The sequence below is a fragment of the Teleopsis dalmanni genome, chromosome X, assembly GCF_002237135.1.
Source record: "Teleopsis dalmanni isolate 2A chromosome X, ASM223713v2, whole genome shotgun sequence".
Classification (NCBI taxonomy): domain Eukaryota; kingdom Metazoa; phylum Arthropoda; class Insecta; order Diptera; family Diopsidae; genus Teleopsis; species Teleopsis dalmanni.
Genome location: NC_051848.1, coordinates 48,917,523 through 48,940,593, shown reverse-complemented (window position 1 = coordinate 48,940,593; position 23,071 = coordinate 48,917,523). Strand labels below are relative to the sequence as shown.

At 28.6% G+C, this 23,071-nt stretch overlaps 1 protein-coding gene across 1 annotated transcript; it reads right to left on the bottom strand.

Annotated features, from left to right (window-relative positions):
* Positions 1–1,766: 1,766 nt before the first annotated feature.
* Positions 1,767–3,195, bottom strand: LOC119689925. Its single transcript, XM_038104862.1, has 6 exons — positions 3,105–3,195; positions 2,836–3,030; positions 2,577–2,769; positions 2,263–2,522; positions 2,007–2,160; positions 1,767–1,945 (listed from the first exon to the last, which is right to left on the bottom strand). Exons 3-6 carry the CDS (start codon positions 2,767–2,769, stop codon positions 1,803–1,805), a joined length of 750 nt encoding a protein of 249 aa, XP_037960790.1. The 5' UTR covers positions 2,836–3,030; positions 3,105–3,195; the 3' UTR covers positions 1,767–1,802.
* Between the last annotated feature and the right edge of the window lie 19,876 nt (positions 3,196–23,071).

Here is a 23,071-nt window from a genome sequence, read left to right as displayed (position 1 = left end):
ATATGACATTAGTTTTCTTTATTTAAACATTCTTAAATATATTTTGCAATTTTCTTAAGTGTTATTTATGCTAATCTGTTTTCCTTTGTTGGGACATAAAAAAGTCTGATAATATTTTATCATTCTAACCCAACGTATCCTTGATTTTTGTCAACATCTTCAGAGATATCAGAAAATGTTCTCTTTTTATATAATCAATTATCTTCTGTTAATGACAACCAATGTTCTTTAAATATTATAACTATAATATTACTTATATAAACTTAATTATATAAATAAATACACCAAAATAAAAATATACAAAAATATAACGATGTAAAATAATTTTTTTCTCTTATTTGTATATATTATAATATAATATTTAGTATATAGTCATAGTTTATGTATAGAAGAATGTATAAGACAATACATTAAAAAGGTAGAGGACACTCTTATTTTGCATTGAATTCGGGACATGAAAGATACGAATGAGAAAATACTTACATGAGAGGCTAACCATAGATAAGTCAATTGATTGGACTGTGTTTCTATAGGTTAATTTATTTTACCTCACTTTTAACTACCTTTCCATGTCTACATTAATTTTGAAGAAGTAATTATCCTGATACTCAGTTTTTAACCTTATTGTGAAAATCGTCTTAATGCTTTAAGTCATTATATGGAAAACGCACGTTAAAATATTAAATCACTCCATGTAAAAAATTGAAATTGTTTTGACAAATCTCAATGTATATTTAATGATAATAGTGTTTAAATTCTATATAGTGTTTGAATACAACCTTACAAAAGCATTCACTCATTGGTCTTAAAATTTTTTTAGCGTTTCTAATATATTAAACTAAATTAAAAAGCAGGACTTTTAACCGAAACCGGAACTGAAATCCGAAAAAACCAATATTTTTGTCGGAGCGAAAGCCGGAACCGAATCGATATAAACGGAACGAAAACCGGAAGGGAAAAAATTCCGGTTTAAAATCCTGTTAAACAGTAATCGCATTCAAGTTCAGATTTATAGCCAATCTATCTATGAGTACAGCCATATTTTGTTTCTAATAATGTTTTCTTAAAATAATCTCATATGAGTTAACATTTAAGAACACAAATAAATAAAAAATCGAATTGAACAGTTAATTAACATTAAAATCAAAATTAAAAAAAAATTAGCTTTGTCTATTAATACATTTTATCATCAAACAAACGATTTTCTCAGTTATTATATTAAAATCAAAATCAAATAAATTAGACAACCACTATTTCATTATATGGTTCTATATTGAGTCTTTACATGAGAATTATAAATTTCATTTTCTGCAATAAAAAAGACAAACACATTTTTCAAAATAAGTATGTAAAAAATTCCTTAAAAACACCATTTGTTCTCAAACATGTGTTTAAAATATTTGTATACATTTTTTTTTGCTTTATATTGGAACATCCATATAGTCAATTGCTGTTTACATTCCAGCTCATACGTATATATCCATGATTCGTCACTTCCCAGCGGGCAATTGGATACTTCAGCGCTACTTCAAAAAAACTCCTAATCACTTTAATTCGTACATGTCATTGTGGGTAAGCGCTGAATAGTTAGCTTTCCTTTTCAAATTTATAATACAACATTTCAGCGCTGACATGTTCGGTTACCTTTTCTATTGATTTTTAAATAAAATACTGAATATGTTTTTGAATGAATTATGTTTTATTTTTTTTGGTGAATAATAAATCATTTTTTTATTAAAACTAATAATAACTTTTCTAATATTTATAATATTTACATAAATTTTTTTAAGAATATTGTTTTCTTATTCTATGGGAAGAGGAGTTCGCATTTGTACAGATTTTCGGACACTCCTTGCTTTGTGGTACCTGTTTTTGGCAGCACGAAAAGCTTGTCTGATTTCGGTTTCGATTACTTTGTCGTGCTTATCATCTGTCCTTAAAGCATCTGTAAATACAAAAGTTTATTATTGTACACGCTAAAATAAATTATGTACAATACACCATACCAAAAAGGGCTTCTGTCACATTTTTTAAGTCTCTCAACGGTTTTTTGCCTTGGGTACCATCAAAGTTGTAGTTTATTAATATTTGTTGTCCAAAAATCCATGAAATCTTTCGTGCAAATGGCTGTTGATCAAGAATGCGCTTTATTGATGCAGCCTATAAATAACGAAATAGATGAAAGTATTAATAAAGAGATGAAAATATTAATAAGTTAAAAATGAACAGAAGAAAGTAAGAAACATATATAATTTAACTTACAACTACTTCAACGGCAGTGATTTCGTCGTTAAACTTGATCAAATCCTCCTCAGACTGTATTGGAAACTGTTCCACTTGATGCACTTGATTGCATTTTAAACCATGTTTTAAAATTACTGCATTCTCAGCACATTGACTGATAAGCCGTTCTTGGCGGATTTGCATTCCCTGTTGATTCGTTTCAATAACCGCAATTCTGTTAGATAAATCGGTAACATCACTTTGTAATGCTCGTAGCTCTAATAGAATGGTACGCAAAACTGAAAGCATTCCGAAATGAATAAGTATTACAAAATGTATAAGCAACAAATTACCTTCACCATCTGTTCCTTCAATCATACTGCAGGAAGGTAATATCTCCGAACTAAAGTCTTTTACATCATCTTCTACAGATGCATGACTTAAAATGTCTCTCTCATTTATATCTACTTCTTTAAACGCCAATAATTGTTCCTCCTTTTTTTTTACTAAACGTTTAAAATGTCTTTTGCTTATTGTGGAATGCATCTACAGAATATAATACAAAAATTACAATTATTTACTTAATTTTAATTATTTACTTAATATACTCACACTTAGTTTATGTATAATTCACTAAATTTTTATTATTTATTTATAGCGTGTTTGTTTACGATTTTAGAAATTTTCACCGCACCAACTTGACGCACAACCGCCCTTCATTAAAATCGAAAGTAGACTAAATTTATACAATGCAGGCAAAACCAAAAATTGCATATTTAGTTTGCTTTTCTTCATGCCTGCTTCATTCTATTATAATTTCAACCCCGAAGTTAGTTAAGTCGAACACAAAACAAAGAAAAATAATGACAAAGAGCTATTACCTGTTTGGTTACTTTTTCAGCGCTACCATAGACGCACCGCTGAGTTGTTACAATCTGTTATACTCGTATACAATCTGTTATACTTGTATACGTCGTTTGAAACACCGGCATTGTATTTGTTGAGTATTTTATTTTATTATTTTATTTTATTATTGCTTAATTCAAAGAAGATAAAGAAAAGCAACTGAGAGGAAATTTTGAATAATTGTGTCTCTTTGTGTAAAATATCGCAAAAAAAAATCTCTCTTACTTATTCACCATACCAGAATTGTCAAATATTAAAATCGGTGTGGCTTGTAATCGAAATGTTTACTACATTTGTGGTTGCATTTTAACATCCCAGTAGAAAACGGATCGGTCGGTCATCGAAGACGTCTTGAAGATATGAATATATGAATACATAAAAACCAATCGATCCAAATGTATGTTCGAATACATTCTCGAACAAATTAGCCAAATGTTTTCAAAGACATTTTGCGTACATGTTTTGAAGACTGTCTCGAAGACCATGTCTTGTATAACCACTTGAAAATTTTTTTCTGTACCAAAATTGGTTTAAAAAGGTAGCATTTCTGTAAAAAAAGGTCCAAAATTTTTTTGGACCTTTTTGTTTTTTCGTTTTGGTTTTTCATAGTGTTATAAATAAACAAAATATAAAATAGTGCAACGTTGCATTTATAAAAAAAAATTAATTGGAAATATCCATAATAAAATTGGGTCGTCAAAAATGTACCATTTTTTGAACATGACTACCAAACGAAAAAAAAAGTACCAATTTTGGTACTAAAGTACCATAAGTGGCAACCGTGTGTATAACGGACGCATTTAAGTGAAAGTTGTGCACTCTTAGCGCAGTTGATCGTTTAATTTTTTTACCCTTTTCTTGTTTTTCTCTTTTTTTGTGCTCTTTAAATTTTAATTAAATTTAAATTTTCTTTTTAAATAAGTAAATAAATGTTGTAATAAATTGTATTATTATTTATTTTATATAATAATTTTGTATATTTTATTTAAAATTTAAAATTATAAGTTTTTAAATTATATTAAAAGTAAATTATAAATTATGAATTTATTTATTATCATCTGTTGATTGTTTCTCCTTTCCTTTTGCCCGAAAGTTTTGCTTGTTTAGACGATGTTTATCTGCATTCCGCAGGTCTGTTACAAAACTACGGAATGATGTTCTATTTTTTGTTGCTTCTGTGAATTGAAAAGAATTGTTATTTTTGAAAAGCAGCTGTATTCAAAAAATATTCTGTACATATATTCGGTACATATAACATCCAGCAAAAATGGATATTCCCGCCAAGATATTTTTCTTTTGACACTATCGCAGTTATGGGACAGAATTATACTTTTCCTAAAGATGGCTTCAATATTTGCAATATTTCCCGACAAGATTTTTCTCATCAAAATAGTTTACATGCAAGTATAGAATGCAGGTTATTATAAATATAATATATATACATATATATATTAAATGAAAATTAGTTTTATTTACCTTACAAAATATTAATTCACTTCCAAATTATAACCTCACTTCACTTATAAAACATATCCAAATACGTTGCTACGAACACTACAAATGAGAGAGAAAGCAAAGAGAGACTTTTTACGTTCATGTTTTGAGAAATTGTTTTGCAAATTTGCTTAAATATGCGGACGCAGTATCAAAGATCGTCTCGAAGATAATATCTTCGAAGACCACCTTTTCTACTGGGATGTAGTCATTAGAAAAAATAGTATATAATATTGTTATTAGAAAATCCATTGTATATTTTAATTTTATTTTAATGAGTAAATATGGGCATGAGCTTTTATATCAGTTTAAATTCAATTTTTATAAAAATTTTAAATTTGCTATATAAATCAAATATACATAAATGAAGAATATGTAATCAAAAATCAGCAGTGCTACAATTATTATTGATGCAAGTAAATATATATAATGAGTCCTGAAACTGTTTTGACAAAGTTAAAATATGTTGCACATATGTATACGTATTAATATATATGTACCGATGTTGCTTAAAAATTACATTTATATCAAAAGTTAACATCTAATAGAGAAGTTAATATATATGCTTTAGGGTGTCATTTTTGAAAGTCGAAAAATTTCCCGCGGCACCCCACAATTCGGTTCATTTTACTAAAAAAAAATAATCTGTGTAAAATTTTAGTTCAATTGGATAAGTGAAAATGGTGCCCCAAAGATTTGAAAATAACGATTTTTTCTAAAAAATTCATTTCTGATTGCTTATATCTCCGACATATTTAATTTTACACAAAAATTGTCTTCCCAAAAGTTATAGATCTATTAAAAATAAACAATTCACTCATACAAAGTTTTTCTGTATTTCTAATAATTATTGTGTAAAAAAAAAAATAAGCTGAAGTCACCCGATTGGTAGCTTTGCAAGTACTATGAATGTAATTGTCCGCTTTAGTTTTACAAAAAATTTTAAAATAAATTCAATATATCTAAAATTTAATATTTCTTCTAAAAAAAAGTACTAATTCTAGTTTTCTCCTACATAAATTCTATTTCTTCTCCTATATTCAGAATAATTCGATTGGTCAATCCAATCCTAGAATTTTTATTAACGACTTTAGACAACAGAGGAAAAACTCCTAAGTGTCAATCGTTGAGAAAGATTAGCAGAGTCGAGTCGAGTCGTTTAGCAAAGTAGGTTAAGTGAAGTCGTAGCTTAACGAGTCGTTGGTAGAAGCTCAAAAAGTTCAGTCTTCATCTAACAAGTCGTTGGCAGAATCTGTTCTTAAAAAGTCGTTGAAAAAAATCTAAATAAGTCGAGTCGTTGGTAAGCATTGAACAAAAATAGTCGTTGATCTAATTCGTTGGTTTAATTAATTATCCTTTAAGTTTTAGATAAAAATAATATATAATCAGATATAAATGTTCAAAATTATTTAGGAATAAAATATGTTATATGTGGACAAATATTAAATATAAATAAAATATATTTTCTTAAAGCTCTAAACCAAGAACCCGTCAATTAATTTGCACGATCACATAGTCGAAGACGACAGCCATAGTCGATTGTATATATTTGACCATTAACACAGTTGCAGTCAAAGCGACTGTGGTGGCAATTAGTTAAGCAATGCAAATAATTAAGCTCTTTCAAACCCTGTTTCCATTAAAGAAAGATTAAATAATATTATCTTGATAATTGATTTAAAAAACTAATTAGTATTCGATGGGGTTAGCCACTAATGAAGTTTCATTACACACATATTCATAGTTAATCTAAACCTACAAAATCACTATTAGTACAGTTATTTGTTGAAAAAAATATTTTACCCTGATTATAAGATCTTTTCTTTACTTATTTCTATAGTAAAGTGTGTTATGTGGATTAGAAAACACAAAAGTTTAAGTATAATTAAAATAGTCTTTAGTAGTTACTTCAAATGAGGCCTTAAGGCCACTGAATTCAGGACTTGAGGTTAATCCAAAGAAACTGATATCGTGATCTTTACCAGTTCCCAATCTGGAGAATGTATTTACAAAGTTCTGTGATATGATTTCCTGAGGAAGCAATATTTCTAGATATTGTTTTCGTCAGAAAACGTACTTGGAAGCAAAACAGCTTAGGCCACGCTACGATAGCCAATATTGCGCTGCTCTTATGTCAAAAAGTTATTGGTATAACGTCGAGTTAAAACCACGTATCACTCAATGGTTGTAAATAGCTATCGTTAGACCAATACTGTTGTATGGCAATATCGTATTGTGGACGGCTCATGCAAAATCTTTATAATGTTTGGTACTCAACAGGGTTCAGTGGAGAGCTGAGCTCTATATTAGTAGAGACTTGTGTATCACACCATCCATTGCACTAGATCTGAAGCTTCATTGATTGATAGTTGATATCAACGAGTATGCACGCATTCGTCTATAATCTTTTCAGTCCTACTCCTAACAAAATTTACTACACTCCTTCGATACTCAGTTTCAAAAGAAAATTCTCCATCTAGAGATACTAGGTTGATTGATAAATAACCGACTTCAGTAATAAAACGCATTTTTTTTTGGAAAATTATATTTTATGTTTCAATATAGTCCACTCTTAGGTCGAGAAACCAAGTCAAACCTTTTAAATAATACAATAATACAATTTATCAAGTTCTCCAAAATATACCTCAGTTTCCCATTCCACATTATCATTTGACACAAATATCTTTCCTTGGAGTCATGTTTTTAAGTTTCGAAACAGGTAATAGCCACTGGGATGGTTTTCATTAACGTGTGAACGGGTGCGTTATCCTTCTTCACTCAATCAATCCAATTATATGTAATAGTAGTCTGACGTTATTTTTCATTTTCAAAATAGTCTATGAAAATTATTCTACTTGAATCCCAAATTACGGAAGCCAAAACTTTTACAGCCGCTTGTTAAGTTCGTGGTTATTTGGAAGCATTACCCCTAGGTTCTACTCATTCTCTGGATTGTTGTTTTCCTTCAAAAGTGAAGAAATGGGTCCATGTTTCATCAGTTATCTCTACTCGAATTTTTTAATCATCCAACACAATATCGTGGATTTATTCAATGTTTTTTCCAAATGTGACCTCTATTGTACGACCAGGATGCTCTTTATTAAAAATAGTCGTACGATCACGTTTAAATTCAGATTTACCAATATATTATTGTTGTTGACGATGGTGCAAGGTTGCCGTAAACAGAATTCATTTCTAATTTGATTGATCAAGTTTTTTGACAATATTCAACTTTCCTTTTCATAAGAAATAGTCAAAGTGCACTCTATCAATTATTTGCAAAAGGCTAACCAAACATCTGATAAAGTTGAAAAATTTACTAAGTTTAAAGTTGTTTAAAACTTGCCAGATATACAAAATGTAATTTATTTTGTTCTGGCGTTGCCACGTGTTGTGAAGTCAGGTAATTATCAATCCATTATCAATAATTAATTTGATTCCAAATAAAACTTTTTACTTTTAACTAATTTTCTTCGATGGTGATGTCATTTTAGGATTTTTTAGGACATGATTGGATAAAAGGAAGATATCCCTTATAGGAATATATTTTGTGTATATTTAACCTATTTATTCCTTTGCTTGTGATTATTTTCGTTATCCATATATAAAAATTTGATTTAGAGACTTTTGATTTTAATACATATCTCTTTTACTTTATATTTTTCAATTCATTCAAATTGAATAAGTTTCGTACTGTATCATGGGTATTCTAATCTTCAAACCGGTAGGTAGTTATTACTGCACAGTTAGGAAGAGGTCATATAGAAGTCAATAGATAAGTAGTTGAGAAGAGGTCACATAAAAATCAATTTAATAGTGATTAGTGATTTTGTTTTAAGAGCCGTTCCTTATCTGATAAGTTTTAGAAGGTTATACACTTTAATTATTTGACACATAACTGAGCCACAAGAATTATTGTTTTTGTTTTTGTAAATAGAGGACTTAAGCAGAATATATTCCATGAAATATTTCTCTTGCTGTACTTGTTTTTTCTGTAGGCACGGTTGCCACTCAAAAATTTTTTTTTGTACCAAAATTGGTTCAAAAAGGTACCATTTCTGTAAAAAAAAGGTCCAAAATTTTTTTGGACCTTTTTGTTTTTTCTTTCTGTGGTTTTCATAGTATTATAAATGAACAAAATATGAAATAGTGCAAAGTTGCATTTATAAAAAAAAATTAAATGGAAATATCCACAATAAAGTTGGGTCGTCAAAAATGTACCATTTATTGAAATTGAGTACCAAACGAAAAAAAAAGTACCAATTTTGGTACTAAAGTACCATAAGTGGCAACCGTGTGTGTAGGTGTTATTGTAAGAGAGTATTAGCTCTCTACTTAGTGCAATGAAATAATGATCTATAAGCATCATTTCGATAGCTATATTATTGGTGTAGTAACAAAATATAATTTATAATATAATTTAAGTGCGATCTTTGTTATATAACTATAAAGATGTTATAGGTAAATAAAATATAAGTGAATAAAAAATACAATTCTTACCGTTTTCTAGGATTAACAACTAAAAATAAATGAGAGAAAATGACAAGATTTCTCATGTTATGTTACATGAAATTTTTTTGTTAAGCATTTAAGATTTTGTAGGTTAGTTTTGGATTATAAAAATGCTACGTCGGAATTTCAAATCTTAAAGATACTTAATTATCTTGAACTCTTCAAAGTAGTCGTAATTAAGTGGAAGTTACCACCACATTAAAAGACGTCAACAGCTTATGATGATTTCCATTGATGTCGATCGGTAGTTTAGATAGTTCAGATGACTTCCAAATTCCTGGGCATGCCCATTTGACAATGGATTAGAGTAGAGTTAGCTGTTCTGAATAATACTATCAAGCTTAGTTTTGTAGATATCGAGCTTAAAAAGTAGAAAACTTTTTTAAAATACCACCAACAATAAGTAGACGCATCATTACCAGGTGATAAACTGTATATGACAAATCTGTATTTGTATATGTAACAAATTTGGGCTTTAACAAACATTTATTCATTGGAAAGCCATGCAGTTTTTGTTTTAAAAAATGCACGTTGAATCAAGTTCTGATTGTAGTTAGCATATCTAATAATATATAATTATTTTTTATATGTGATCACCATATATACCGATTCAAATTGTAGATTATTCGTTATAAGATATGTGCAACGCTGCAAAATTTTTTTAGAATGCTCCCAGCAAGAAAATATGTTATAAAAATAATTCGAACTTGAAGAATAATCAGATCGATTTCGAAGTCAGCTACAGCACAATTTAAGGGGTAACTTGTTTGATAAATACACATTATGAAATGCTGTTGAGTGATGCCGGTTATAGCCGCCGATATTAATGTTCTGAAGTTTGGCCAGAAATCAAAAAGTATTAGATATTTTGACAAAATTTTATTCTTCTATATACTCGAAATACTTCTACAGATTTTAAGTTATTCTTATTATTCCATTGCTGAAATCTTGATTGATTTTGTACTGTACATTTACTTTAAAAATTTACTCTCATACTCACACCAGAGAAAAGCGTACTCCATACACAAACCAGTGACCTTATTCAGCGGATTGGACCACTATTTCTATACTTAATTATTATCAATTCAATTAATTATTTTAATTACAAAATAGTTAGAGTAAATTAAAAAAATACTTGAAGTCTAATTTGAAGAACTTTAAAGCTCGTTCACACTTAATAACATTATCTTTTTCAATATGAAGGACTGACAGACGGACCATGTAAAGCAATAGCGAAGCCCACATCTGAAAGTGTTTTATATATATGACATTAGTTTTGTTTATTTAAACATTCTTAAATATATTTTGCAATTTTCCTAAGTGTTATTTATGCTAATCTGTTTTCCTTTGTTGGGATATAAAAAAGTCTGATAATATTTTATCATTCTAACCCAACGTATCCTTGATTTTTGTCAACATCTTCAGAAATATCAGAAAATGTTCTTTTTTTATATAATCAATTATCTTCTGTTAATGACAACCAATGTTCTTTCAATATTATAACTATAATCTTACTTATATAAACTTAATTATATAAATAAATACACCAAAAAAAAATATACAAAAATATAACAATGTAAAATAATTTTTTTCTCTTATTAGTATATATTATATTATAATATTTAGTATATAGTCTTAGTTTATGTATAGAACAATGTATAAGACGATACATTAAAAAGGTAGAGGACACTCTTATTTTGCGTTGAATTCGGGACATGAAAGATACGAATGAGAAAATACTTACATGAGAGGTTAACCATAGATAAGTCAATTGATTGGACTGTGTTTCTATAGGTTAATTTATTTTATCTCACTATTAACTACCTTTCCATGTCTACATTAATTTTGAAGAAGTAATTATCCTGATACTCAGTTTTTAACCTTATTATGAAAATCGTCCTAATGCTTTAAGTCATTAAAAACTCATGTTAAGATATTAAATCACTCCATGTAAAAAATAAAAATTGTTTTGACAAATCTCAATGTATTTAAGAGTGTTTTGTATTTAAATCTAATGACAATAGTGTTTAAATACTAAAACACTTAATAATTTTCGATGTGCTTTTATGACTAGAGAAATTTGAATCTAACCTTACAAAAGCATTCACTCGTAGGTTTTAAAATTTTTTTAGTGTTTCTATTATATTAAACTAAATTAAAAAGCAGGGCTTTCAATCGAAACCGGAACCGAAATCCGAAAAAACCAATATTTTTGTCGGAGCGAAAACCGGAACCGAATCGATATAAGCGAAACGGAAACTGGATGGAAAAAAAATTCCGGTTTGAAGCCCTGTTAAACAGTAATCGCATTCAAGTTCAGATTTATAGCCAATCTATCTATGAGTACAGCCATATTTTGTTTCTAATAATGTTTTCTTAAAATAATCTCATATGAGTTAACATTTAAGAACACAAATAAATAAAAAATCGAATTGAACAGTTAATTAACATTAAAATCAAAATTAAAAAAAAATTAGCTTTGTCTATTAATACATTTTATCATCAAACAAACGATTTTCTCAGTTATTATATTAAAATCAAAATCAAATAAACTAGACAAGCACTATTTCATTATATGGTTCTATCTTGACTTAATACATGAGAATTATAAATTTCATTTTCTGCAATAAAAAAGACAAACACATTTTTCAAAATATGTATGTAAGTAATTCCTTAAAAAACACCATTTGTTCTCAAACATATCTTCAAAATATTTTTATACATTATTCGTACAGAAAGGCGCAGATAGGCGTTGTGGTTTTAATACTTGATTTGTGCTCTAAATACGGTCGCTACTTGAAAATTTTTTTCTGTACCAAAAATGGTTCAAAAAGGTACAATTTCTTTAAAAAAAGTTCAAATTTTATTCTATTGTATTTTAATGAGAAAATACAATATATATAAAATGTGCAGAAGATATAGAACAGTAGTCTTTTTATCCATAAGAATTTTATTATTTCAATAATCGGACTATATTTTGCTGTCCATACATAGTGCATATCTTTTTTATGAAGTAGTTCTTGGCATAACATAATACTACTTAAGGTCAATTCAATTCAATATTTTTTCCAAATCAATATATAAAATTATATTAGTTTTATAGTGCACAGTTGCATTTATAAATAAATTTAATTGGATAATTTAATAGTATGTTAAATAAACTCACGCTTCAAAAATATACCATTTTCTAAAATTAAGTACCACAATACCATACGGAAACAGAGTACCAATATTAGTACTAAAGTACCAAAGGCAACTGAGGCTCTAAATTCAAAATTGAGGGAGAAGGTAGAGGAGTATTATACTATAATTAGTTGGCCGTGAATGTGTTGAAAAATGGCTGACCTATGCAGTTTAAAATAAAACAGTAAAAAATTTGGGATCCAAATTGAGAATAAATTTAAGTTAAAAGAAAATTCAATAGAATTTAACTAAGAAGAAGTAGTTACGTACTTTCTACCTATCACAATTTTTGAGGCAACTAAGGACATCAGTAAATACCCCATTTTTCACCCAAAATTTCGGAGGATTCAGGTAGGCCGACTGAGCTCAAATTAGATTCAAAGAAAAGGTTATCTCAAAAATAAATTTTAAGGAAAATTTCATTTCAATATATCTATTGGTTCTGAAAATATCGAATTTTGATCGTCTAATTTCTGTTTTGGCCCCATAACGAAAAATACAATATCAATCATATTCTTGAATGTAAATTTTATTAACAACACTGAACATTTTCCCTTAGTTGTAGATATTCAATTTTTCATAAACAATGTTTTGCTTTTATAAGCATAAAGTGCATAAAGCATAGCAACAAAATAGGGACCGTACAGAAATTTTGTCGACAAACAAATGCCCTGAGTACATGGGGACATTGCTAGATTATTTGATGCAATTGAATAAAAACAACAGCAAACTATTACGCTAACAACAGAATGGTTTGGTAGGCAATAACAAATTCAAGATGAACTACAGACAATACAAACAAGTAGTGAAACCAGTAGTGAACAGCACTTCGCAGTGCAGGACTTACCAGAACAGACACCATCGAGGATTCATAATAAGTACACACATCAATTTCGATAAAATATTTAGATTAATTTCCCAGTATACTAATGTGACCTAATCGGTACCGTTGACTAATTTCTTAGTACACCAATGTGACCAAACTAGTAACGTTGAACGTTCCTCCATTTACAGGAGTTTTAATATTTTTGCAATTTAATTTGTAAATGAATGTATATTGTATCAAATAAAAAAATAACAAATAAAGAATCCTCTACTAAGAGAACCAGTCTTTCCATTTCTATTGCGAGAAGATTCAGGGTTACAAAAAATATATTCTTGTAACACCTCTAGAAATCGTGAGTTTTCCCAACTATCAACGGCCCCAAAAAGGTTGACTAGAGTATATTACTACTACTAACACTTTTATTAGAATATTTTATTTTCCTACACAAATGGAATATTCTTCGTCTTTGAAGGGGCAGGCGGGGTTCATATATTTTTGATCAAATAGTCGATTTATGTGAAATATATTTGTGTATAAGTTAGACCAGATAAAGATCCGATCGTTTTGAAAATACAAGAATGCCATTAGTGTACATAAGATGATGAATATGGCGAGTCCCGAAAAGATTTCTTCATATATGCATATCCACTGATATTTTTATATGAATAAATTCATTTCTGTTTATATATAATTTGCAAAAATGCTTAGTTTAATTTGGTGGTTTCTCTTCTCTATAGTATTCTTTTAAATCGCTAATTAATTCGTACCGAAAGGTACAATGTGAGATTCATGCCATCTAAAAATACTCCCATACTGTGTTCCTAAATAATAAAATATCTGATTCACGCACAATTCCCTGAATGAATGTGTGCGTGAGTAATCCCTTCAATATCAGCCACTTCATATATATCAACTTATTGTTTTTAATTAACACATGCAAATAAAAAAAGAATTTTAACTTTTTTATTCATATCTTAATCAACTTCTTTTTCAAAATTAAATAAGCAAATGGTTATGGCCATCTGTATATGTAGGACTATGTTTGTCTGCATGTGGCGCGTTCGCTCATCTCAGATCTGCGAACTGTTTTGCGCTTATACATCAGACGACCACAGTCTCTTGGCTTGGGTCTTGTGTATTCATCAACGATGGAAGACACGAAAACAACTTTAACTATTTCTTAATTCCAAGAATTGTTCAAAGCTGTATTCAGACGCGACTACAAAAACAAAGCCGAAACTAAAATGCCCATAACTCATAAGGAGCCGGTGCCTGTTCGCTCCTCAGTTGTTCAGCGAAACGCTGCGAATGAGGAAGGCGTAGGTACTGCAATAAAATAGGTAATAAAGTATAAAATATACTACAAAAAAAAATAAATAAATACATAATATGGTATAGAATAATTCTATTTAGATTTAACATAATTTTATTATATCGATAATGTACGGCCGATATTTATTTGCTAGCGTCTTCAATCGAACACCATTAATTATTTAAGTGAAACTTGTAGAAAGATTGTGTATATAATTCAATTTAATGGTAATATACTATAACAGAAAATAGTTCCTTAAAATTAAGACTTCTCTTAAAACCAATTCCTCTCTTACTTTTGTGTTCACTAAAAACCTAAAACAAAGTAGAAGATACCTGAACTACTGAACTACAGATCAATAATTTACAAATTTAGTTTTAAAGCTATTCAGCTTAAATAAAATATATGTAGATCTCTTCCATTTTGACAACTTCCTTATTTACTTATTTATATACTTCTTGTACTATTTTACTTTAACTCTCTTCTCTCCACAAAATGTTTAGTGTATCATGTTTTAGCATTGCTTTCAAGACCTTGTTGCATTTTAGTTCACACTTGTATCCTAATTTCTACCTCTCTAAAAAATTGCTTTGGGTTGGATCATTTTAGAACTATATAAAAACTATTTACATTATTTACACACATATTCTAAGACAGTATATAGATAACACTTTTAGCAGTGTTGTTACAAAAATGCTATTAAATCCTGATCGATGATAGCTAGAGGAGTTTGAATTTACAAATATAGAATTTCGCAGCTATATCCCGGACACATTGCCTTGAAATAAAACAGTTTTCATTAATAACAGAATAATAGTTATAAATAACAGTTATCGCTCGAATAAGTTTTTAGAAATTTTTAAAAAGCATTTAAATAATGAGAATATACATTCCTAATCAAAGCAACGATTGATTGTAATCTTCCATATGGCAATAGACAGATTTAACATATTGTAACATTTAAATGAGCTTCCAATAATACCCACAATATAAAATTTTGTTCAGTGGGCACGGTATTATTCATAGCGATACGAAGCGTATTCTTTTCATAATTAAATACTTATTACAATCCGCATTTGAGGCACGTATTAAGACTACTTAAGTGGGATTCACATTTTTTCATCGATTAACGTCACATAAAGTACGAAGTCTTTTGAAGTGTTTTGTACTTTTGAAGCTAAAAGATCTTAAAGTGCAATATGTCATTCGAATTACCGATGGACTGACAAAATTTTTTTGAATACTGACTCAACGTCTGTCACTAGCACACCAGACGTTAGTCAGGGTGCGGACTCAATAAAATTGCGGTCAATCCGAATTACTGATTACGAGGAAATCCAAATTACCGGAGAATTGGACACACGGAGATTTTCTGTATTCAACCTAATCGTTGCAAGAAATGATCGATTCTAACAATTGGTTCATTACTTTTGAGTCCATTAGCATTACTTCAATTACAATTAAATAAACCTATTCCCCATTTATAATATTAAACATGAAAACATTTTCTGGATAGTTTAAATTCAGTCTACATAATTCCTATTCCGAAATTTTAAATAATTATCAACGAAAATAAAATCGATTCGCGGATGTACTTATGGTATTAGCGTTAGAAATTGTTGGAAAATTGGTTTTATAGCCATTCTGATAAAAAACTTTATTGTTTAAATGATATTATCGTTTTAGGAATTTTTAAAAAGTTTCTTGATGTTAATAATAATAATACACCTACAAACAGTATCCTATTCACAAATAACGCCTCCTCCTCATGAACCCTGCACATCTACGTTACTGTCAAATCAATACTTTACATTCTTGATTCCCTTTTCATTATCAAAGACAACGCGATGTTGCACTAACCGCCTTCCCTATCCTTTGGCTTGATCTACTTTCACAAGCATCGAATCCATTTATAAAATCCTTGCAGAAATTTGCTGTTTAAATTTCATTTACAATAAATATTTTTCTCAAGATTTGCTGTAAGAATTTCATATTTTATAAGCTATATATTTTAAAATTTCGGTAATTATAATTTTTATGTCACCAATAAAGTTTTATTTAAACATTTTCTTATACCAGGCCCTCCCCTGCTTTCGTAGCCAGTCATTTCTTGTTCCTTACATATTATTTTTTCCTATACTTATATTATAATTAAATAAACAAATAACCACTCTATTGCTTATTTTATGTGGCATCAGTTAGATAAATCGCTAATGTCATCGTTTTAAGGATAATTTTAATTCGGAAAAGATGTCTAATATTTCTTTTGCTAAATTTTCTGGACCACATATAATCGCTATGAAGATAATCTGTTTGTACGATCAGAGTCTATGGCAAGTACGTTATTAAAATATTTACTTACCCCTATAAAATGTAAGAGATTTCATTGTATCATGTCAAAAGTTGAGTCCATTCAATCTTTAATCAGAAGAGTGAAAATTCTCTGTAACATATCGATATCTTACTCCACGATTCCCACGGGCGAGACCAGTGGCGTAGCTACGGGGAAGTAACGCTTTCGGGCCCCCGAATTTAGGGGGCCCCACTATAAATTTTTGTATTCATTGTATTTATTTTTAATAAATTCTCAAAAGTGGGACGAAACGTTTTTTGTTGGAATAACTTCATATTGCATTTTATAAAAGATAGGTAAATTTTGAATTTAAAGTACATAATAACATATGAATGTACTTCAAATAAAATATTAAACCTATTTATAAAATAAAAAAGGTTTTCTAAGAAAAATATGTGTCTTAATCGAGAGTTTATAGGGAAGCTTTATCAGATTTAAACCCATTTGAAAATAGTTTTGTACGTTGTCTTTTGCAAATATCAGTACTGTATACACCAAATTCGATTTGAATACCTTTATTAAAAACGGAGAAACCTCATATCCGATTGTTAAGTTTATATCACAGCTACAAGAAGTAGACGTCCAATTTCAATCAAATCAAATGGTGAACAGGGTGCGCTCCCGAAAAGTATGTGTGTAAAGTTTCATTCGAAGAGTTCAAAAGCTGAGAGAGTAGTTTGAAATGAAAAAGTATATATATACTGTACTGATATGTACTTAATGGTATTTCCGACGTTTCCTTTAATGCGTACCGAAAATCTTGACAAACCTTATATACCCTTTTTACATTTTTTCGTGTAAAGAGTAGGGGCCCCTTAGTTAGAATTTGCTTACAGGTCTAAAAAATGTAATTACGCCACTGTGCGAGACCAATATTTTGTGAATATAAGCTGTAATTAAACGGCAGTGAGTATTTCATATATTTCATTTTAAATATTTACAAAATATATATACTATATTTTACATATGTAAATATATAAAATATATACTTTAAAATTTTTTTAAAGTTATTATAGTATATCAATACATTTACTTATGCATCGCTATAATAATGAAATTAGAAATAATTGTTCAATTTTTACAAATTTTAATTAATTAATTCATCATTTTTTAATACTAATTTTTATATATTTTGTTGTATATAAAAAAAGTTTGTCCACAAAAAATACAAACAAAATCTTAGCTAATAATCGAAAGACCTGCTCAATAGTAGGTTCAATCTTGCACAAGTCTTATATTCTGCCAGAATACAAAAGATCTTTAAAACGATCTTTCGCAAGATTTTTACGTATGGTGAACTAAAATATCGTTGCCAAAATTTACCTGTAAAATCCCATATTATATACTATCAGTTTTTATCCAACTGTTTCGTACTAGTTTTCGTACTAGGACGATTTTGTTGATTCATTTTTAACAATTTTCATATTTACATTCTAAGATGAACGCTTTTATTGAAGCCAAAGATTGTTATATTTATGGATCAGTGGCGAAAAGATAGTTACTATTTGCTCAATATTGCTAGCGATCTGTAAAGCTATTTCATATTGTTTGTCAGTATTGAAAATGACGTAATTTGGACAAATTAGTTATTTCTTTTTTTAATACTTAATACTTTTGTAACACTTTTTTTAATACTTACTTTTGTTTGCAATTAACTAAATTGTTAATTAACAGTGTCTCCATCTAGCTCGGCATTAATATCCACTTTAATGTTTTTAAAGATTGTAGACATTAGCAGCCCTTTCAAATCGACAACAACAAAGGCAGGACTCTATTTTGCTGCTAACAAAACAAATGTAACCAACCCATTCATTGCATATGAGAATGAATGTCTTATGAGTCTTGTCAGCCTGTCTCTGCAGAAATTAGTGAGAAAAAAAAACATTTGTCTCCATTTACTTAACTATAATTTACAGGTATGATTTATCATTAACATATTTTATTATAGTTATTTTTTTCACATACACCACACAGCGTTGCTCACTACCTCTTTGCTATTGTCACTTGTCTGTTTTGCTTGTGCTACCTGGGCTCCTATATTCATTCATACACACATCATTTTTAAGCATTGTTTTCTGTAGAAATTTGTTTTTGTGTAGAAATTCTCTTATAAGAAGAGCACACTGAGCTCTACTGAATGAATACAAACAACAACAACAGAAACCACACCAGAAACAAAAACAGAAACAGCAACAGCAGCAGCAGCGTCTTTAGGCGGTGTTTTTTGTTTGAATTTTTAGTCTGCTAAGATCGTTGCTTGTTTGAGGTTGTGTTTTTATGTTAAATCCTTAAATCTTTAAATGTTAAAATCATAAAATAAATAATTATAAACAATATTGTACGGCAATTCTTGCAAATACTTACAAGTGATGATTTAATACATACATATTAATAATGTTAAATGTTGATACATATTATAAAAAATTGATGTTATACGATATAATACATAAATAATAAAATTTTTTTTTATTTCAATTAAATGTTTTTTTTTTCTAACATTTAAATGTTGAAAAATAATCTAAAAAAAAACAATCACCAATAAATACAAAAAGTGAAACAAAAAAGTCTTGTGCAGTTTAAAAACCTTAAAGGTACATAAACCAAAGAAACCGTCCATCTTGCATGATCCCCTTTACTACATGCACGGTGTTTTCATATTAGCTTTGTACACTGTACACTGTACAGTATGAGCAGTACGAGGATCATGTGTGTGTTTGGTTAGGTGTGTGTGGTTGGTTTCTGCAGTGGTAACTTGTTTTTCAGTTGCAAGTAAAACCAAAGTCTCCACCTAAAGAAAATAAGCAGAATAACAACAACAACAGCGTGCAGTGCTTTATGATGTGTTCAAAAAGAAAATAAAAAGTAAAAAATGTAACCAAAAAATATGTATTTTTTTTTTGTTTTTTTTTTTGGCTTAAATTTGTGTGATAACTGGTACCTAGCCACAATAAACGTCAGACGGGAATTATATTTTTTTGCATACAGTACACACCACACTCATGTTTTCTTTTAAAAAATATTAAGAAGAGAAAGAAACAGAATTTTCAATAAGTGGCATAAGCAGTAGCAGAGCATAAAAATGAAATACAGTGTAAAAAATTTTGTGTGCAGCAACACCACAGCTAAGCTACAGTCGCTTCTCAACTAAATTGTTTACAACAACAACAACAATAACAACAACAACAACAACAACAACGACAACAATAATAATAAGAGTATTGCAAGTTAAAGCCAATAGATGCTACCACATATTCGCCATTCGCTTTAAAATCCAGCTTTGGTTATGTTGGCATTTGGCTTTTCATTTATTTATTAATTTTTATTATTATTTTTGTTTTTGTTTTTGTTTCTGTTTAGTTTTTTGTTTTGTTTTGAAATTTTGTGTATTGGAATTTTTTGTATATAGGAACCTGTTCTTGCGCGCGGCGGTAACTTTAACTTCAATTTTTGAGGCGCCCTGGTGTTGACTGTTTCTGGTGTTGCCTTTAAAAATATCGTATTTGATCGTAATTGTGTGCTTAAACAATTCAAAATAAAGTGCAAGCGAATTTTTTTTATAAATTTAAAAAAATATATATTTTATTTTCATGTAGCAAATAAAATTATAATTAACAATTTGAAATTAAAAAAAGTTTACGCGTGTTTAGCACGTAACAGAAGCGATAACGTCACGTAACGTAACAACCGAGCGACTGCGTATGCGCTTCGATGCATGCTCAGAAGTTGTTCTTTCTCGTGCTGTTCTTTTTTTTGTTAACGCAATTCCCTGAATTCAAATGTTGATTAACGATGGCCACATTAGGCCTTTCAAAAGTTTTCATCCTGGATAAATACTTTACGGAACTACAAAAGTTTTGGGAGACGGAGAAGAAGTTGCAGGGTAAGTTCGGAATTTATGTATTTCCAGAGAATGTAAGACATTCCTTTTGATACATTTTACTTATGCTTTTGTTTTTGTTTTTGTTTTTGGTTTTGTTAATTAGAAAAATAAAAAAAAGAAGAAGAAAACGAGTGAGACAGATGCGTATATGTACGACTATAAAGTCCCTCGTTTTATTAAATTAATTAACTATAAATATTTCATTAAGAGGTTTTTCGAACATTAGTAAACTACAACAACAAAAATTCTTTTTATATTATTTTAATTAATTGAATTTTTGGCTGACGTACAGCTGTTTCGAGTATTGCCAAATACCCATCATCAAAGGTCTTGGAAATAATATTTATTTTATAATATTTATTTATTCGTATTTTTTTTTTTGAGACTGCAAGTGCCATGTATCAAACTCGTGCCCTGCCAAATTTGAAGCTCAGAGTCAGCGTTCCTTAACCAACTGACCCAAAGCCGTAATTGATTTTTAAGTTCACACATTTTTCTTAAGTTTTGTTAATTTGCTGTGAAAGTTTTTATTAACAATTTTAATTGCTGTATTTGTATTAGAACGAAAGCATAAACCACCTAGAATAATTCAATAAATATATTTTTATATTATATATTTTTTATATATATAATTTTTATATATAATATTTTTTATATATATATATTTTTTATAGGTTTTTTTTTTTTTTTTATTTGTTAATTTCATAAATATCATAAATTGAAAAAGAAAATTGGAATGATATATAAATTATAATATTGAAACGAAAAAAAAAAAATTTGAATATTCCAAATGTTTACATTATAGCATACTTAAAAATATTTTTTTAATTATTCATTATTTTTAGTGCAATCAGCAATCACTCCTGTTTATTTTTGGTGCTATATTGTCTATTTTTGGTGGTGGTACCTAGCAATTTTGCTAAATTTAATTATTGTTTTTGTAATTTTTTTGTGCTCTTCTTTGATACTAGGTTTAGTCATTTGTAGTGCTATTATCTAGCATTCTTGCTTTATATTGAGTGCTATTTTACCTATTTTTGGTTACACAACTAGCAGTTTTGCTAGTGAATATGTTATCGGTTTATGTAAACCTAGTTCATATATGTCTGACAAGAACTTCAAAGATAACTTCTATCTCTTTATTTATCATATTTTTTAGAAGACTAGTACCGTATCTAAATGAATTGTATAGTATATGAGTTGGAATCAGAGAAACACTCGTGGTCTTTATTGAGACCACTTAGTATATACTTATTTCTTCATTTTAAGTTAACCTCTATTAATTGTTCATATATTCTTATAAAATCATGGAAAAAATTCCTATTTTCGAAACAAATATTTTTTTACTTTTTTGATCAAAATTTTATAGTAAGTTTATCTTCACATTTTAATTTAATTAACTCAGCTGTGATATTTTACAGAAAAATTGTTTATAGTTCTTTATAGTAGACAAATCGTTATCATCTCTATTTAGAAGACTATAATTTAAGATTTTTAAATAGTATAAGCAAGTATCATACATACTATATATTAGGTTCAAGCCTTATTGTTGTTTTAATATAGTCAACGAGATATCATCTCAAAAATTTGTACCCAAACAAGAAATATTTTATTGTAATTATTTTTTTTAGTAATCTCACAATTCTTTTAAATTATAACCGACAACAACAGAATATTTATAAACTTGTATAATCTATTAATTTTAAATACTATTTAAAGTATATGTTTGAATGACGTCATAAATACATACTCATTAACTTTTTGTTAATGACACAAATGTCAAGTTATTCAGCTGTGATGGATGTTGTAAGGCAGACTTGAGTAGATTTTGTTTGTCAGAAGCGACGGAATGGTTGATTTAATGACGGACTTCACTTATTTAAAGTTATAGCTTAAAGAATTTATATTATGATTTATAACATATATTATTTTAAACTTCAATATTAATTTCTATCCAAGCAAAATGCATTTAAAATAGTTTGTTTAAGTTAGACGCTTAAGTGTGGTTTGAAAAGATAAATGGGTACTAGTCTAACTCAAAGTCAAGGATTATGTTGTTGATATTCATAGTTCAGTGGAATGGTTGAATAAAAATTAAAAAGCATGCTCCATTTTTTTTAAATTAAATAAGCAAAAAAAAAGCAAGTGAAGACATAGAAAAGCTTAAATGATAAAGGTACAGATATAATTGAAATTCATTCAGGTTTTAGAGATACTCTTAATTGTTGCTATATTGTTTGTTCTTACCTAAGATTCGCTTTTCGTAGAAAGTACTCGTTCTCTGGTCCTTTATTTTGTCGTAATTAATTCAAAGCATAGGGAAACTTCCAATTGTTGCTGTAGTTTTTACATTCTTTCAATTACATTTCTTTTATTATACAA